At 40.7% G+C, this 16,831-nt stretch overlaps 1 protein-coding gene across 1 annotated transcript in view; it reads left to right on the top strand.

The window, feature by feature from the left end:
• Positions 1 to 1,266: 1,266 nt before the first annotated feature.
• The window catches only part of LOC122800385 (collagen alpha-1(XXV) chain-like), a 131,225-nt gene continuing 115,660 nt past the window's right edge, over positions 1,267 to 16,831 (top strand). The window contains exon 1 of the mRNA XM_044069834.1: positions 1,267 to 1,798. Coding sequence (XP_043925769.1) covers positions 1,514 to 1,798 — 285 coding nt within the window. The 5' untranslated portion in view covers positions 1,267 to 1,513. The remainder of the gene's footprint in view (positions 1,799 to 16,831) is intronic.

Raw genomic sequence — 16,831 nt, forward strand, 5'->3', positions numbered from 1 at the left:
CCGGTTTGGCAAATTTGCGCTAGCTACCTTTTAATAAAGTAAATTAGACTAATATAAAAATGACCCTGATTTTGAGCCTTTGCTCTCCCATCCCTTTTCGTTTTTTTTTCTTTTGCCTAGAATTCCTCAGTAAAGGAGTTGAGAGGTATGTTAGAACTACACAGTGCCACACTTACAACCAGGTGTGGCACTCTACAGATGGGCACTTCGGTTCTTGTCTGTCTGGCAGCGCAAAGTGTTTTACTTTTACTGGCTTCCAAAGGCGTTGAAATCTGGTAAAACCCTTCGAGCTTCTAAACTTTGTTGTGTGTGTAAGTGGTAGTAGACGGAGCTCATAAAGCTCTATGTTACATACTGCATAGAATTATGATGGTGCCCCCCCATGTTCTGGACTTTAGTGCAACCATTAACCCATTATTTGGCATCCATTTCTTGAATTTATAATAAACTGGTTATGATTGGAGACCCGATTGTAATCCTCCGTATGGATGCTGGTATGTAATTGTTAACATGTTCAAGCACAGCTTTTACCGAATCATGGACAAATCCAGAAATAACCAGGAAAAGGCGGGGACAATTAAAATAGTAATATTATTAACGTGAGAGAATGGCAAAATAGGAGAATGTGAATATGCATTTTTCTGCATTAAAATAATCTGTAACCCTAATTATTGTCATTATTTATTAAGTGTAATTCACCATCTTTTCTCCACAAGTCACCAATTTTAGGAGGATTAAAAGGGACACAGCTAAAATTTGAGTAGAATTCAGGGACAGTTCCTGAAAGTTAGGGAAAGTTGAAATGTATGTGTTAAAGTCTGATATGACATTCAACTGATGCATGACTATAAATTAAGTCTAGGTCGATAAAACTGCATAAAAAGTGATGAGCATTAAGAAAAGCAGTGTGCCTGCAGTTATCCCTAGCCATTTTAATTATTACACAGCACTTAGCACATTACTGGCTGAAGCAAACTAAATATTACACAGTGTAACTAGAATGAAAACTGGACCTCTAACACTTATGACATGCTAGAAACAGTGCTGAGTAGTGAGTGTAAGGTCGAGGACCTTAAAAGCTGATGATTTTCTTTCCACCTGGAAGTTGGGGGACGACCGAAAACATAACGGGTGGTTCAAAAAGATGCTGTGGGCGGGGCTGCCATGACATCACACCGGTGTCACAAAGTGGGAGGTCATTCACAAAGTGGGTGGCAATGCTTAGCTCTCCTGCAAGGCGGGCAGTTTCAGTTACAGTTGTGCAGTGTCCCGTTAACTTAGCTTTAAGGGCTTTTCTCACAGCAGCCTAAACATACGTGAGAAACCAAGATGCAGGTCCTCTGACCTCCACAGACTGGACCTGGATGACATAAAAACTCCTTTGGCATATGAGCAAAATTTCGTGCAATAAGTAGCCTGATCTAAGCTTCTTGGTGTTGTTTTGGTGCTAAACTTGTTTCAAAGTTGTGCCTTACAAATTTCTTATTTTTGGCAGTATCCTTCCTGCCCAGACATGGGTCCACTTAAAACGGATCAAAACTCGAAACTTGCTGTCAGAAATGAGCTATTTAAGGGTCTGAAGGCTATGGTCATAGTAGTCTGCTTGGTATTATCACTGACTTCAGTGGCATTTTGCTTCTTTCTGAATTTCAAAGCATCAGAGCTGCAGGATAGAGTCACATTATTAGAGAACGAGAAAGGGAGATTTAACATGCCTGCATCTGCTGCAACTTTTCTGAGTGAGGATGGCACCATGCCCCTTTTCCTACAGAATAAGCTTGATCGTCTGCTGCAAGAGGTGAGTGCATCTTCCAGTTCTTTAACTACTTCCACCCACACATGTAAAGAGAGAGGCCAAGCTGCTGACCAACTAGTTTATAAATAAGACTCTGGCTGGCAAGAGTTCAGTTCCCCGTTATTGGTGGGTCACACTTTTCTGCGGGTGAGATACAATAATTCTAAGCAACGCAAAATGCCATATATGTGTTTGGCAATGGGGGTTTACTTCAGTTGAATTACAATGTATATTTTCAACAGCAATTACAATTCTTCGTATTTATTTGACCTAACATGTACACTATTAGCTGTTTGCTAATAGGACGTTGGTTGCTTCAGGCACAAATGCTTCTTTTCACTGTCTGACAAATTGACTCGCTCAGCTATAAGTTAAACAGAGACCGAGGGAATCAAACCAAAGGCAAGTGTCTTAGCAAGTCAAAGCCTTTACTTTCAGTGCTGTGCTGAAAAATTATTAGTAGCTTGGGGCTAGCACATGGAGCAGCTTAGACGTTTAATAAACAGTGGTAGAACCCCCCCCCCCCCCCTCGCCGAATAATTATAAAAAATTGAGACCCTTTGTATGACTGTGTGGACGTATTACGATAAAAGTCTAGGACCGATAGTTCTGTGTTATTTGTGTGGCAAACATGGGGTCCATAGCTATCAACCTTCAGTATCCAAATATGGAACACCATCTTTCAAAACGGGGAATAAATGTGCAAAATGCGGATAACTCCATAGCCATGTACTAACAACCTCAAGTAGTAAGCTCGCAGCATGGCTAAAATGTGCCATAAAATGGTATTTCGATAAATGTAAATGATTTAACATCATGTACTATATTTCCATTGGATAATTTTTAACAATGAACGCGTGGCAGACTCTTTCAATATGGAACTGCATGGGGCATAGACATTTTAAAACTCAGAATGCTGAATATTTTGAGAGAAGAGGTCAATAGAATTGGTGCCATCAAAGAACATGAGCCCAACACCAGTCACCTATCCTCCCGGTTCAAACCAGGTGAGGGCAGAAATTCATATTTTGCACTCAGACCTCATGTTTCTGCCCACCACCCAGCCATCATTAAAAAAAAAACGTACTCAACAATCAAACTGTTGCCCCTATATCTGTCATAAAGGAATACCTTGTTTTCAATTATTGCCGCTGATAACCATAAATAATACATTTTTTGACGTGCATTCCTATCAGGCAAGCATCAATGTTTCAGAAAGATGCTCAAAAAATATACCCAGTTCAGTATACTGAGTATGTCTAGTTACCCTTGCATTAGCTAGACTGTATTTTCCGTTAAGTAAATGAGGTAATACGGTTATCTATCAACAATCAAGGATTAGGAAGATAAGTGATGCCTTGACGTGAAATATATGGTGGTGGTACAAGTGTCATGGGCTTAGAACCCTTTTTTCTGTTAACTTTGTATGCAAATGCGATTTTTTTTTTTTTTTACTTATTTGTTCCTGCAATATTTTACTTTGTCCAGCATTCTTGAAAGAAACTGAGAGGCATGCTACCAAAGCATAGAAAGGCATAATATTTTGCCTTGTTTAGTATAAGAGTCAGAAACTAAATATGTGAGCTCATTGTTATAGGAAGGGCAGCCAACGACATAAGGGCTCATCTCTTGCAGCAGGGTTGCCTCGGATGCAAACGTAGTACCTTCTTACAGAAATGTGGACATTTGCAGGACGGACCATATGATCAATGAATGCATAGAAAGATACAGGCTCATTCACGAGCAGGCATGGCTACACACTCATTTTCTCAAAGTAAAGCTTCGCAGACATAGCCCTTTAGTTTATTTTCTGCTCTGTCTATTTTTGTTTCAAATACAGCATTAGAGTTGCCACCTTTTAATGCCCAAAGTGGGACATTTTTGGTGCAAACGTAAGATTTTGCAGGGCGAAACATACCCATGGCCAGTACAAAGGACAGAATTTCATTTTTATGCTTAAATAAAAGTTTATTCTTGTAGCATTTTAGTTGCTTATTCTGTTTCTTATATCATTTAGGTGTTTCAGATACAGAATAACTGTTTTATGCAACTATTACATAAAATATAGGAAATAATTTGGTCCTAAAATCTCAGGACATTTGCCATTTTTACAATTTTTTTGCAGGACACAACTGCCGAAAGAGGGACAGGTGGTAACCCTATATAGCATCAAATTTTGATTAAAAGTTATAAAACGCATTCCCCCTAAAACATTATGCAACTACGATTTGCATGCCCCACCCCATCTCACCCTCAGGTTACAACTGCCCGGGTCAGGCTCGCCTTGCCAAACGAAGGAGGTGGCAAGTCTGCATATTTCTATGAGGCCATAATTTATAATATAAGAATGGACGCTGTAGTACTGAAAACACGTGCTTCAGTTTATGCTTAGAGTAGCTAGCTGACTGCTGTCCAGATGAAAGTTAAACTTGTCTTATTACACTGAACAAAAATATTGAAGGTCATACCATAATAAAATCAATATACCAACCACCCTAAGCTGTTTGTAATAATTGTAAGAGTATTAATAATAAGAATATTAGTAAAGGAACATGGAGTCTCTATCGTTACACGTTTCTGTCCCATAAGCAGGCAGCATGTAACATTTCTCTACCTTAGTGGCATACCTCTCTCTCCGCCTTTTAGCATTAAAAATCATAGCATTGGCATTTAAAATTCATAGCAGAGGGTCGGGGGGGGGGGGGGGTCTTATTTTTCAAAATAAAAGTTCTTCAGACTGTGTATTTGATATTGTTATTAATAATGGACATTTCTATGGGTTTATTGATAATGGACATTTCTATGGGCTTACCTGATTTATTTAATGATGCTTCTGCCGTTAAAATGTGCAACTTTGTGAAGAAAATCAGTGACAAAGTAAAAACAAACCGGAGCCCTTTGCATTGTTTGAGGGGGTGCACTGACATTGCAATGCCTTGTTTTAGTAACTTTTTGACATCAGGAAATACTACGACTCTGTCTAGCAATGTTCTTCAGAGTTGTACTGTTGGAGAGTCTGATGTTTCAGGACCAGCTTAAAACTTGTCTCAAATCGCAACCTTTCTATATCAAAATGTGTGACATAGTATGTGTGTGTGGCAAGTCGGCAGAATGTGTAACAGTCGGGAAAAAAAGCAACGCTGAGGCTGGAAATACAACGCACTGCGTTTGCAGAGTCTACAGAGTCCTAAGTTGTTAGCTACTAATGTATGCTTTAAAAGTTCATTTACGCAGCTTGTGAACTTTCCATCTTCCTGCAGTAAGCTGGGTTTCTGACAGCTAGAATGAGCGGCGTACCTCATGAACCAGGGGGTGCATACCGCCTTGCAGCAACCTTTAAGAGCTCAGCCAATAACTGGTGCAGCTCAGAACGCTCCCCTGAGCTCCAGGCTTGTGGTTATGTCCACTGGAGAGGGGAGTTAGAATAGCCACCTAAGGGTTAATCATTGGGAATATGATGCATCTTCTGAGGAATACTCCACATACAGACTGAAGCTAAGGTTACACTTCAAACGCCCAGAGCCGGATGCGCAAAACGAACAGGGGAGAGCAAAGGCTGTTGTAATAAGTGCCATGGATAGCAGGGAGGGACCGAGCAGCCTTTCATAGGGACTCTCTTTTTTCTGATATAAAATAAAAAACAGAAAATTATAGGCGAAGTGAAATACATTATGCCATATATCCAAAATACAGCAAGAGAAGACCCCATATTTCTCAACTTCTTTGCTCAAGAATTCTGGTCAAAGCAAAAAAATGGAGGGGGGGGGGGTAATTTATTACTCCAATTCACTTAAAAAGTTTATAGAACAATGAGGCAAAATTAAATACATCCTTCCTAAATATGGGACAGCTGAGGGATATACTACCAGCCAGCTTAGTTTACCAGGCAGCAATCACCTCTGCGTCCTCATTTCAGCCAAACAAGCCTTTTCTGTAGGTAACTTATTGCATCGTTTATACTGTGTATTTTGTTTAGAAGACGTACATGTCAACAATGGGGCACAGCTTAAAACAAGCAGGAAATCAAGGACACATATTTATAAAGTAATGGGAGTAAAAAAGGTTTTATATATGCAAACGGTTTCTGAAGAAGCTCTTTTTAACAAAGACGAAAACCTTAAACTATAGTTCAGCTTGTTTTTTTTCACCTGTCGACCGAGAAGTTTAAGTTTCTTCTTTTGTGCATATATATATGCCTGTGTGTGTTATATATATATTATGTGTGTGTGTGCGTGTATATATATAGAGACACACACACACACACACACACACACACACACACACACACACACAGAGTTTAGGTTTGCCAATATATCAAATGACAGTTGGCTGACTTCTGTTGCCAGCTTACATGCATTCGAGTCCCTGGTTCAGCATATGTGGTCTGCATAGCTCTCAACCTTCCATCGCCAAAATGAGGAACACTCGCCTTCATAATGTGGAACAAATGGGCAAAACGTGCAACACATACATGGCTTACTAACAACTTCAACTAGGAAGGCCATAGAATTGTTAAAATATGCTGATTTTACTTATAAAGAAGATCCTTTAATGGATTAATATGATTAATTTCAATTTACCATGGATTTCACTTAAAAAATTCCTAACACTGAATATGTGACAGACTCTTTCAATGTGGAACTTTGAGGAATTTCGAGGAACACTTTTTAAGACCCCAAATGAGGTACGTTCCTCGTAATGAGGTACACTTGAGAGGTATGGAACTGGTCTACCACTGGACGAGAGATCGCGGTATAGTGCGGTTCGGGAAATTTACCCTTTTCTCCACTGTAGTGCGACCTCGAAGTTGGAATATATAATTTGGGGGGGGGGGGGGGGTGCAGGGGACCTGCAAAAAGCTGTTCTGAAAAGTGCAGGGGAAGGCATATGTCGAACAATGCCGAATTTGAATAATCGGCATTAAATTCGACATACTGCCTTTCTTCCTCTGCATTTTTCGGTGTTGTGATTCGCGCGAATGGTAAACCATAGAGAGATAATTATATATATACATATATATATGTGTGTGTGTGTGTGCGTGCGTGCGTGCGTGCGTGTGTGTGTGTGTGTGTGCGTCTTTCGGCTTTTCCTGGTTAGGGGTCGCCACAGCGGAACTCCGGTCCGCTAATAATTGGCAGTTGATTTTTACGTACCGAGTTGCCAGCCCTGACGCACAACCTTCAACGAAGAAACACCCATTCACGCATGTTTCCACGCAGAAGACGGTCTAGCTGAGAGCCGAACCAGACAGCGTTTTACTGTGAGGTGACAACACTACCATAGCACCACCACCGCGGATGCATATATTATTATATAATTCTATTATATAATTTATTCAGAAAATTAAAGAGTGTGTGTGCATATATATATATATATATATATATATATAAAAATATGTACACACAAACACTTCAGTTTTCTGAATAATGAGATGCCTAACTCAGATGTAGACTATTGTTTACAGACTGCCATGTAATGATCTTGAAGGAAAGCCTACGTTTACAGGGGTGGAGAGGGGGAGGGGTAATGAACATTTTGGGCCAAAATGAATAAAGAGCGTCCATGAAATAAGTGACATTTGAGAAGTATGGATGAAGAATTATAAAAGCTAGAAGTGTGTCAGAGAAGCATAAATGATAACTGCTAAGTGTCCTCACTCCTTTAGGTGTTGGGGAGAGAATCCACAGTGCTGAGTCCCTCCAATGGGAAATGGAAGCAATATGGTTCTATACACTTATTTTATGAGCTGACCTTTTAGGGTTGACTGCATTTGTTTATATCAATTTTGCATTTTTAATTTGTGCATTTATATCTTCTCTATGTCCGGCTTTGCATTCCTAACTGATAGTATCTCTGAACGTCTTTGCTGAAGAATCAGCAACAAAGCCTGAGGAACAAATGCCTAAAATTAGGAAGAAGTTTTACAAATGATTGTAATTCACTTAAAAAGGCAAGTTAAGCAGTGATGTAAGAAAAGAAGGAAACTGAAGGGACTAGGTTAAGGAAGGAAGTATAAGAAAAGGACAGAAGAAAGAAAGAGACATTTCTATCATGGCAAGCACATTGACTGGTTTTACTGTTACTGGTACTGTTCTTTGAAGAAAGGAATCATAATGAAATGTTGCAGTGTAAAAGCAGGATGGGTAGGATAGCTGGGGTAAGCACTAAGGTTGAGTACATGAAAACCACTTGTAGAAACATAGTAGGAAGTACGGAACACATTTTTATCTGAATGGCAATAGATATTGAATTTACCTTAAATCAGCAGGAAAGGAATCGCAGACATTAAAAATGACTGAAAGAATTGTGTGGTCATTTGATGAAATCTTCCATGTAAGATGAAGATGCTTATTTGCTGGTTTGTGAATTTTGGAGTAAAGTATTTTATATTTATCAGTTTGAGCTCCAGTCCTTTTTTCCTCTTTTATCAATTATTTTTTGGTTGGTTAAATACAGATTTAGTTTAAGTTGGGCGGGTGCATTTATGATACCAACATGTGAGATGGTGCCAAACACCCTTGTTGAAGTCAAGGGAAACAGCATGGATTTACAGGCCATCATACATAGATTCAGTAACCCTTTTTAAGAGATCGACTAGCTGAGTGTCATGTCAATATCCATGACAGGATGAACAGTTTTGTTCTGCATTGAGAATGTCTAAAAACTGTGGGAGTCAGGCTGCATATTAGGTCATGGCTGAAAAGGGTCTCTGGACCAGCTTACTCATTCAGTTAGCAAATAATTTATAAATAAATAAGAAGATATCACCTGCAACTAATTTCCATGGAGAATAGGACTACAAAAAGATGAAGGAAACAACAGATCAACCTCACGTTTTAGCAGTCCATTTCTCAGACAGGGTGCAGACCTACCTCCACGTCACAGGTCCATAAGCCACACTATCATATCAAAACACCTGATTCATTTTAGTCCATCGTGAGCTGACCACTGTTCTTCTTTGTAGATTTTTTCTGCTCACTTCCTATTTATCATATTTAGCTGTTTGAATACCTTTGCTGTACAATTCCTTATCTAATATTCCTTCTACCTGTCTAGCAGTTGCTGATACTGCTATGTGGCTGTTTCTGGATAATAATTATGTATGAGCTGTATTGTATAATAGATTTAGATTTTGTATAGTGTTATTTGTGCATATTTTCCGAAAGAGGTGCTGCTTACACATGGTTCATAGTAAACAGATGCTGTTGAATTCTTAGAAATAGTTTATTTTAAAATATTTTTTAGTAAAAATCCTACATTGAAAAGCAGTGACTTCTTCTTTTTCCCAGTTAGGGGTCGCCACAGCAGATCACCTATCCGCTCATGATTGGCAGTGGAGTTTTACAGTGTCAAGTTGCCAGCCCGGCGCCCAACCTTCCACAGAAGCCACACACACGCACTCACACCTAAGGCCAATTTAGAGTGTCCAATCAACCTACAGCATGTCTTTGGGATGTGGGAGGAAATTGGAGCACCTGGAGGAAACCCACGTGGCCACAGGGAGGACATGCAGACTCTGCACAGAAGGCATCCCAGCATCGAACCCGAGAACCTCTTGCTGTGAGGTGACAACACTAATCGCTGCACAACCGCAGCTGCCCATTGAAAAAGCAGTGACTAAATAACAAAAAAAAAAATATGCAAACAAATATACTGCACTTTATTTAGAGTTTAGTATGTGACTGTTTTGGTGTGAGAGTTGGGAAATGAATCAAAAGCAGTAATGTTATTTAATGACCAGATGTGCCCCCAGACAGCAAAGAGTATCTTTCTATGCTGTTATTCCTAAGCATGACAAGTTCCTAAATCGAACAGTTGCAGAGCCACACACTGTAGTTGAAAGCAGTTAATGTGATTCAGCAAGACTGGCGAAGGACTGTTAACCATTCTGACTGACAACAACATTTATGTTCATTAAGTCAATATAATTATTTTCTATACCTGTTGCTAGAACAGCATTTTTGTGAAAAAAACGTTTGAATACGAGTTAAAATGACATATTTTTAGAAACATGGACAATTAAGATGTACAAGTTCTTGAAAGATGGATACTTACACTGGCCACATTTCATGTAAAACACCAGTGGGCTTAGACCACACAAATTGTAGGAAGTAAATAAAAGCTGTGTGTTCCTTGACCCGTCATTTGTCATTAAGATGTCATTTATAAAGTGTAAAATGGGCAACTTTTATGCTATACTAAACTGGAAGCATGAAACCTCTGCATAGCTTGTTCCTTTTGCTGGAAAGATTGCTCTAATACCTATCAGTGTGTTTTTTCTTGTTATGCTAACAAATAAATATTATGATAGTTCTGAGTAGCAATACTGCACATTTTGCAGAAACCTTTATGTCATGCCGTCTAATTGTTTTGTTGTATGTGTTTATAGGTTGTAGACTAATGGGTTTATTACAGACTTAATGCAGCAGTTGATTTACACAGAGTGCTTTCATGCTGAATTACATGCTCTAAATATTTATAATTTATTATACAATGGGCACAGATAATTCTGGCTTTGGGACTATGAGTAAAATATCAAGAACTTCTGCGTCCACCCCTAAACAGCACTGCATTACGCTTGGAAGCGTTCCTACTTATTAACATGGAAAGAAAACCATCTAAATGCATAATTCCTGAAAAAAATACTTTTTTCGGGTTTAGCTATTTTTTTATGGGTGAATGTCAAAACACACAAATGAAAATCAACAATGAATACAAGCACAACACCACAGAGTCTAATGTCTGCCAGGGAAGGTCAGTGTAAGCCTGGAACATTTTCTGAAATGACTTCTTTCTTTAAATAGTATGTTCTATCTTGCCACACACAGGATATTAAGACTGAACTCCTATAGATGGCTCACTGGCAATGTCAAAGCACTAATGTCTCTAAATTCAATCAGCCTTACTCTCCCAAGGACAAACGTGAGTAATTTAGGTAGTCTAATAAATGCAAACAGGAGATAAAAACCTACACGTTATTTTTTTCTCTTTCTTCAGCAAACTAAACTCACAGCTTCAAAACTCCGGACATTTTGGTGAGTTAATAGTATTACTAACTTGCAGAAAATCAGAAAACTGTCCTTTCTTACCCTAAATGACTTCAAATGTTCTAATTCCTCAATTCTTGCAAACATTTTTCTGTTCCACAACTATCAGGCGTTCTTAGGTTAAGCCATTCGTCTTGAGCTAACATTGGGCACTTAGCTTATTTTCTGCTATCAGATGTCCTTAGTTCAAGCTCTTCTGCTGAACTATCAGACTATTTGCTTCTTAAGAAACAAAGCACATTTTAAATAAACTCTTTCCTCATTGATAACCTAGGGCTGGCATATCTCCCCCTCACTTCCTTAAGCCAAGATTTTTAGTCTGCCCCATACTTTTTTCATACATGTTCAAGCTTCCCCTCATAGCGAACACTTTTACTGATGAGTGGATGTGTGCTATCCTGATTCATGTTACTAACAAGGTAACTCATTTTTCGTCAACAGCCGTTGCCATGTTTCAATGCTCTCATCCTTCTCCAGACTTTTAGAATTAGTAGTTGTCATTCTGCTCAGTGGTCCTCTGAGTACTTGTGCCTTAATTTGTGGTAAGATGTATGTAGTATGTTTTTTGGTGTGACCCTAGTAGCATGATTTATTTGTTATCGTTCTGTAACTCCATAATACAAGTACTGACTGACGAAAGTCTTACACCATGCTTGCTGACCTATCCATTCCATTTGATTCCAACTTCTATTCCTGTCAAACATCTCAAAAGAGTAACACAACATGAGTCAATTCCTGGGACACTGTCCGCTAGTCTGTTCATAAATTCACTTACTTTAATTCTCCCTGAACCATCAGCCTTCCTTTATTTTAGTAATCTTCTACTGTTTTCGTAGTATCACTCTTTGGTACCATTGAGTACCTCCGTAAGTCATGATCTCCAGATCACAACTGACTGAATGCAGCAGAAACATCTCAGAGTAAGACATTACAAAACCAAGGCTATACATGTTGATAAATTAACTAAACAAAGGTTTGTATGTCGCATAATGGCTAACATGTCTATCTCATAGTCAAGAGGTAAAAGGTTTGATTCTTACTAAGCAAAATTGGCTAGGCTTAAAATAGTCCTCAAAGACAGCTACCCTAGTACTCACCTATGAGTCTATTCTCTTTTGTTTAGTTAGCAGATTCTGTCCTTTTATGCTATCTGGCACTATTCCATGCTTTATGTACTTTGGTCTGTAGCTAGACCCCCACTATTTCCTTCAATATTCAGATCTTGTTCAAGCTAAATTGTCTTCATAATTCAAGGTTGCATACTGAATTTTTGTCTATTCTTTCTTGAAACAAGGCCTGCTTTGGGCACATGTATATTCATGCCACAAAATGAAGATTTTTCTTGTTCGAAGCACTTCTAAAATTTACAACTTGTGGCACTGAATAAGAAATCTGACATGTAATACTACTTGCATCACCCTAAGAATACCTTAATACCATGTTGGGTAGGCAGAACTGGAAGCCTGTTTGTCAAGTGCCTCACCCTGTTATTTTATACTGTGGTTTATAAGCTAGTCCACGTAGCTGTTCCCCCACCCTTGCCTGCACTACCACTTTAGCACATGTATCTAGGACCCAAAAAAACAAATAAAAAAAACTTTAAAACTTTGTTTTGTGCAAAACAGCTGTTTTCATCTATAGCTGAATATTGTTTGACTAAATAATTTGACTTTTACACTGAAACTGTATCAGACACAGTTGAGATCCCACTATTATCTGTGCTAAAGTAATTTAATTTATATTAGTTTGTTGCATTATTAGGTATGTCCCTGTAGTACCAAGGTAAGATCCTGAGGATGAGAAAGATCTTTTATTGGAGGCCTGATATGAAAACTCCCTTTCATAAAAGCCTGACATAGTTTAGAAGTGGAAACAGTAGAGGGAAAACTATTGCCCTTCCCTATGTGGAAATTCGTGACAGCTGCAAGTTGCACCTTTATAGTGGAAAAACTAGCTCCGTGCTGGAAAGGTGAGCTAAGAAACATAAGGATGTCTGGGACTGAAGGAGAAAAGAGGTCGATATTCCTCTGTGAAGCCCAAATGGAAAACCTCTTCCATTTACTACAATATACTTTCTTGGTGGAAGACTTCTGAGAAGCAAAAGTAATTTCCTGGACTGGGGAAGTTAGTCTGAACATGAGTAGAATTACTGGAAGTGTAGAAACCAAGCGGTCAATTTGAGGGATCGAAGACTGGGAATTTGGCGTTCTGACAGATGGGAAATCAGATCATGCCTGGGATCCAGTATCGATGGAAGATATCTGCTGAGAGACTGCAGGAAGGGGAACCATACCCGACAAGGCCAGTAAGGGCAATGAGGATTAGATTGGTCTTCAACCTGCTGGCTTTCTGTAGGACTTTGGGTAACAAGGGAATTGGAGGGTAACTATAGAGGAGAGACCTGGAGGCCAATCATGGACTATAGCATCCCTTGGTGACCCCCCCAAGGGGGGGGGGGTCAGAGCAAAGTACTTCCTGCACTTGTTGTTAAGGGAAGGGGCAAAAAGTCTGCAGCAAGGCTGGCCCCAACAGCTGAATGTTTGATTCAGTTAGATCAATCTGTTCAGTCTGTCTACTAGAGTGCTGTATTTCCCTAGAATATGCGTTATAGTGAGAAAGCAGTTTGAAGATCGCCCATTCTCAAACCCTCATGGCCTCCCTGCACAACAGGTATGAACGGGGCCCCCCCACTTGTTGATGTACTAAACCACCGACATAGTGTCTGTCAGAATTGCAACTGTCCCCAGAGGAAGGCAGTCCTGAAAGGTTTGCAGCATGAGAAGGACCACCCTCATCTCTAGTGCATTTATGTGCAATTTGGTCTCTGTCATGGACCACATGCCTCAGACCAACTCTCCATGGAAATGCCCCCCCCCACACCCCAACTGGGAGGTGTCCATGGTCACTGAGGCTGTAGGAGGGGTAAGAATGAAAGATCTTCTAAGATGGGGGTCATCTGTAATGATCCACCATTGCAGAGGACACCTGCAAATCTGAGTTAGCCTGACTGGGATTGACAAAGGATGGCACCGAATAGACCATTGCACTGCTAGGGTCCACTGAAGAGCATGCATGAAGAGCCTGGCTAGGGACACTAGAAGAATGGCAGTTGACATGGATCCTAGAGCCATGAGGACTAGTTGAGCTGGTGGTATTTGGGTGTCTAGCAAAAGTTGAACCTGCTGTCTCTAGGATCTTATTCTCTGGAGGGGTAGGACTGCTATCTGTGTGATTGTGTTCAACTGCATTCCTATGAATTTGATATCCTGCACACGAGTCACCTTGGATTTCACCTTGGATTACTGTGATTCCCAGGTGATGGAACAGGTGCAACATAACCTGAATAGCCTGAAGTAGTTGATGCCTTGTAGGTGCCATTAGCAGCCAATTATCCAGGTAAGGAAACACCTGGAATCCTTGCAGATGGAGGTGAGCTGCAACCACTGCCATGCATTTGGTGAACACCCAGGGAGGCAGTGGTGAGGCCAAAGGGCAGTGCTCTGAATTAGGTTCATAGGTAGATACTAGGCTATCTGCCTGAGGGTATTTTTAAGCCTAGCCAGAGTGTGTCGGCTTTCGCCGTCCCATTGATTAATTAACTGAGTCTCAGTCAAGCAGAGCCAATTAAGTGATCCCAGGGGTGTATTTTCTGTTACCTATCCACTCATCAAGGCTTCTCTTGAAGAGTGTTAGTGAGAGGCTCTGCCTAATGTAGCTAGGAATTTTGTTCCAAAGCATGGGGAGTCTCTGTGACAGCAATCTATCCCTCCAGCATGTTCTATTTATTGTTGTGGCAAGGTTTAGCTCACAAGAGCGTGTGGCTCGCAGTGACTTGGATTTCTTTAGGTGGAGCATGTCCATCAATTCTGAGTTGGACATGGCTTTGTAAGTCAGGCAGAGATCACCTCTGAGTAAGCGATATGCCACTGAGTACAGCTGGAGTTTTTTCAGTCGGGCTGCATAGGACATATGTTTGAGGCCAGTAATCCTCTTGGTGAGGTGCTTTTGTGGTCTTTCCAGCTGTTGGAAGTGTCTTGTGAGGTACATCCCAAATGGGGCATTGTACTCTATGATGGGTCTGATGAGTGACGAGTAGAGGGGCACTATAACCTCTTTATTTCTAGATGTGAACCCCTTAGTAATTAGATGGGCCACATAGAAGGATTTCCTAACTATTTTGGCAATATGATTGTCAAAGAAGGGATTACTATGTACCTGGGTCCCCAGATCTCTTATTACCTCTTCTGTATTAAGGGGGCTGCCGCCTATGTGGTAATTTGTGGGTGTTTTGTTTTTCCCAAACGGGATGACTATGCATTTTTTGGCATTTAGCTTGAGGCCATGACTTTGACACCAGGTGTCTGTCTCAGTAAGGCCTTTTTGAAGGACGTCCGTGTCAGCTGGAGAGTCAATTATGGCTCCCAGTTTGCAGTCATTGGTGAACTTGGTTAGCCATAGTCCTCCTGTGTTTGCCTGTACTTCTGAGAAATATATGCCGAACAGTAGGGGTCCCAGAACTGAGCCTTGTGGGACACCACTTATGACTGGTTTAGAGTCGGACCTGGAGCCCACTATTCTTACCGTGTGAGTTCTGTCTGTAAGCCAGTTGGCAACCTATCTTGTGACATAGGGGTTTATGTTCAGGTTGGTGAGTTTTTCTATAATACCCGAGTGAGGAATGGTGTTGAACGCTTTGGTGAGGTCAAGGTAGGCTGTGTGAACCACCTTTCCCTCATCTATGGCCTTGGTGACTGTCTCGAAGAAGTCAACCAGGTTTAGTAGGCGTGATCTGTCCTTAACAAAGCTGAACTGGGTAGGGTCAAGTGTTTGGAGGTTCCCAATGTCTTTGTTAATGAGTTCCATGATGATGCACTCCATAGCCTTACAGACCAGGCTAGTCAGGCTTATGGGGTGATAGTTACCAGGGTCAGTTGTGGCCCCTCCTTTGTGGAGCGGAATAACTGCTGCTGTGCACTATTCTATGGGCATGTAGCCTGTGGAGAGGCTGAGGTTGAACAGCATGTTTAGGTGGGGGGTTAGTTCGTTCTGTAGTTCATGCAAGATGCCACCTGGGACACCATCTGGCCCCATTGATGCTGTGTTTTTGGCTATTGAAAGGGCTGTTTTAACCTGTGCTTCTGTGATTTCCGGGACACTACACTTTTCTGGTATTGTTGTGGGCCCTTTTGAAGGTGAGAGAGAGGTGAAGTTTGTACTGAATCTATCTGCCAGGATGTTGGCAATATCAATAGGTTTAGTATATTTTGTGCTATTTTGCACTAGCTCAGAGCATATCTGCTAGTTGCCACTTAGATTCTTGACATAGCTAAAGAAGGCTTTGTGGTTATCTTTCGAATCCTTGGCTCTTTTTCTTTCAAAGTTAGTCTTGGATGATTTTATGAGGGACCTTAGTTTCTTACTGATACTGATCAGGGATGTCTTTCCTTCCTGGGATTTGCTTTTTTTCTGAACTAGTTTCCTCCTTCTGTTGTATAACCTGTTTATGGCAGGGGTCCACCAGACTGGTTTCCTTCTCTTAGGGAAGTGAGTCTTGGCCTTGCTAGGGATGGCACGATCCATGCATCCTTGTAGGTGCTCATAGAGTGCAATTGTAAAGGATTCTGCATCTTGGGCAGTGTTATCCTTTAGCGTCGGGGCTGTGAAACTTACCACCTCTGTCTTAAGTAAGGTAAAGTTTGCTTTAGAAAAGTATTTCACTGTGGTTTCCTTGGTTGAGGGTGGTGGTGGGGTGTGGACATCCAGGGTGATTAGTTTATGGTCTGATCTAACCAGTGACGGGTTGACCTCCGCTACGGAACACCTGTCGCCCATGTTGGTGATGACCAGGTCCAATATGTTGTGGCCTCTGGTAGTGGAGTTTACCAGCTGATCCAGGGCATTTGAGTTGATAAATTCCAGGCAGCACTGAGCCTGGGAATTTGTACTCAAGTAGTTTTCCCAGTTAATGGTAGGGTAATTGAAATCGCAC

Source organism: Protopterus annectens, chromosome 4.part0, assembly GCF_019279795.1.
Source record: "Protopterus annectens isolate FY-2018-M chromosome 4.part0, PAN1.0, whole genome shotgun sequence".
NCBI classification, from domain to species: domain Eukaryota; kingdom Metazoa; phylum Chordata; order Ceratodontiformes; family Protopteridae; genus Protopterus; species Protopterus annectens.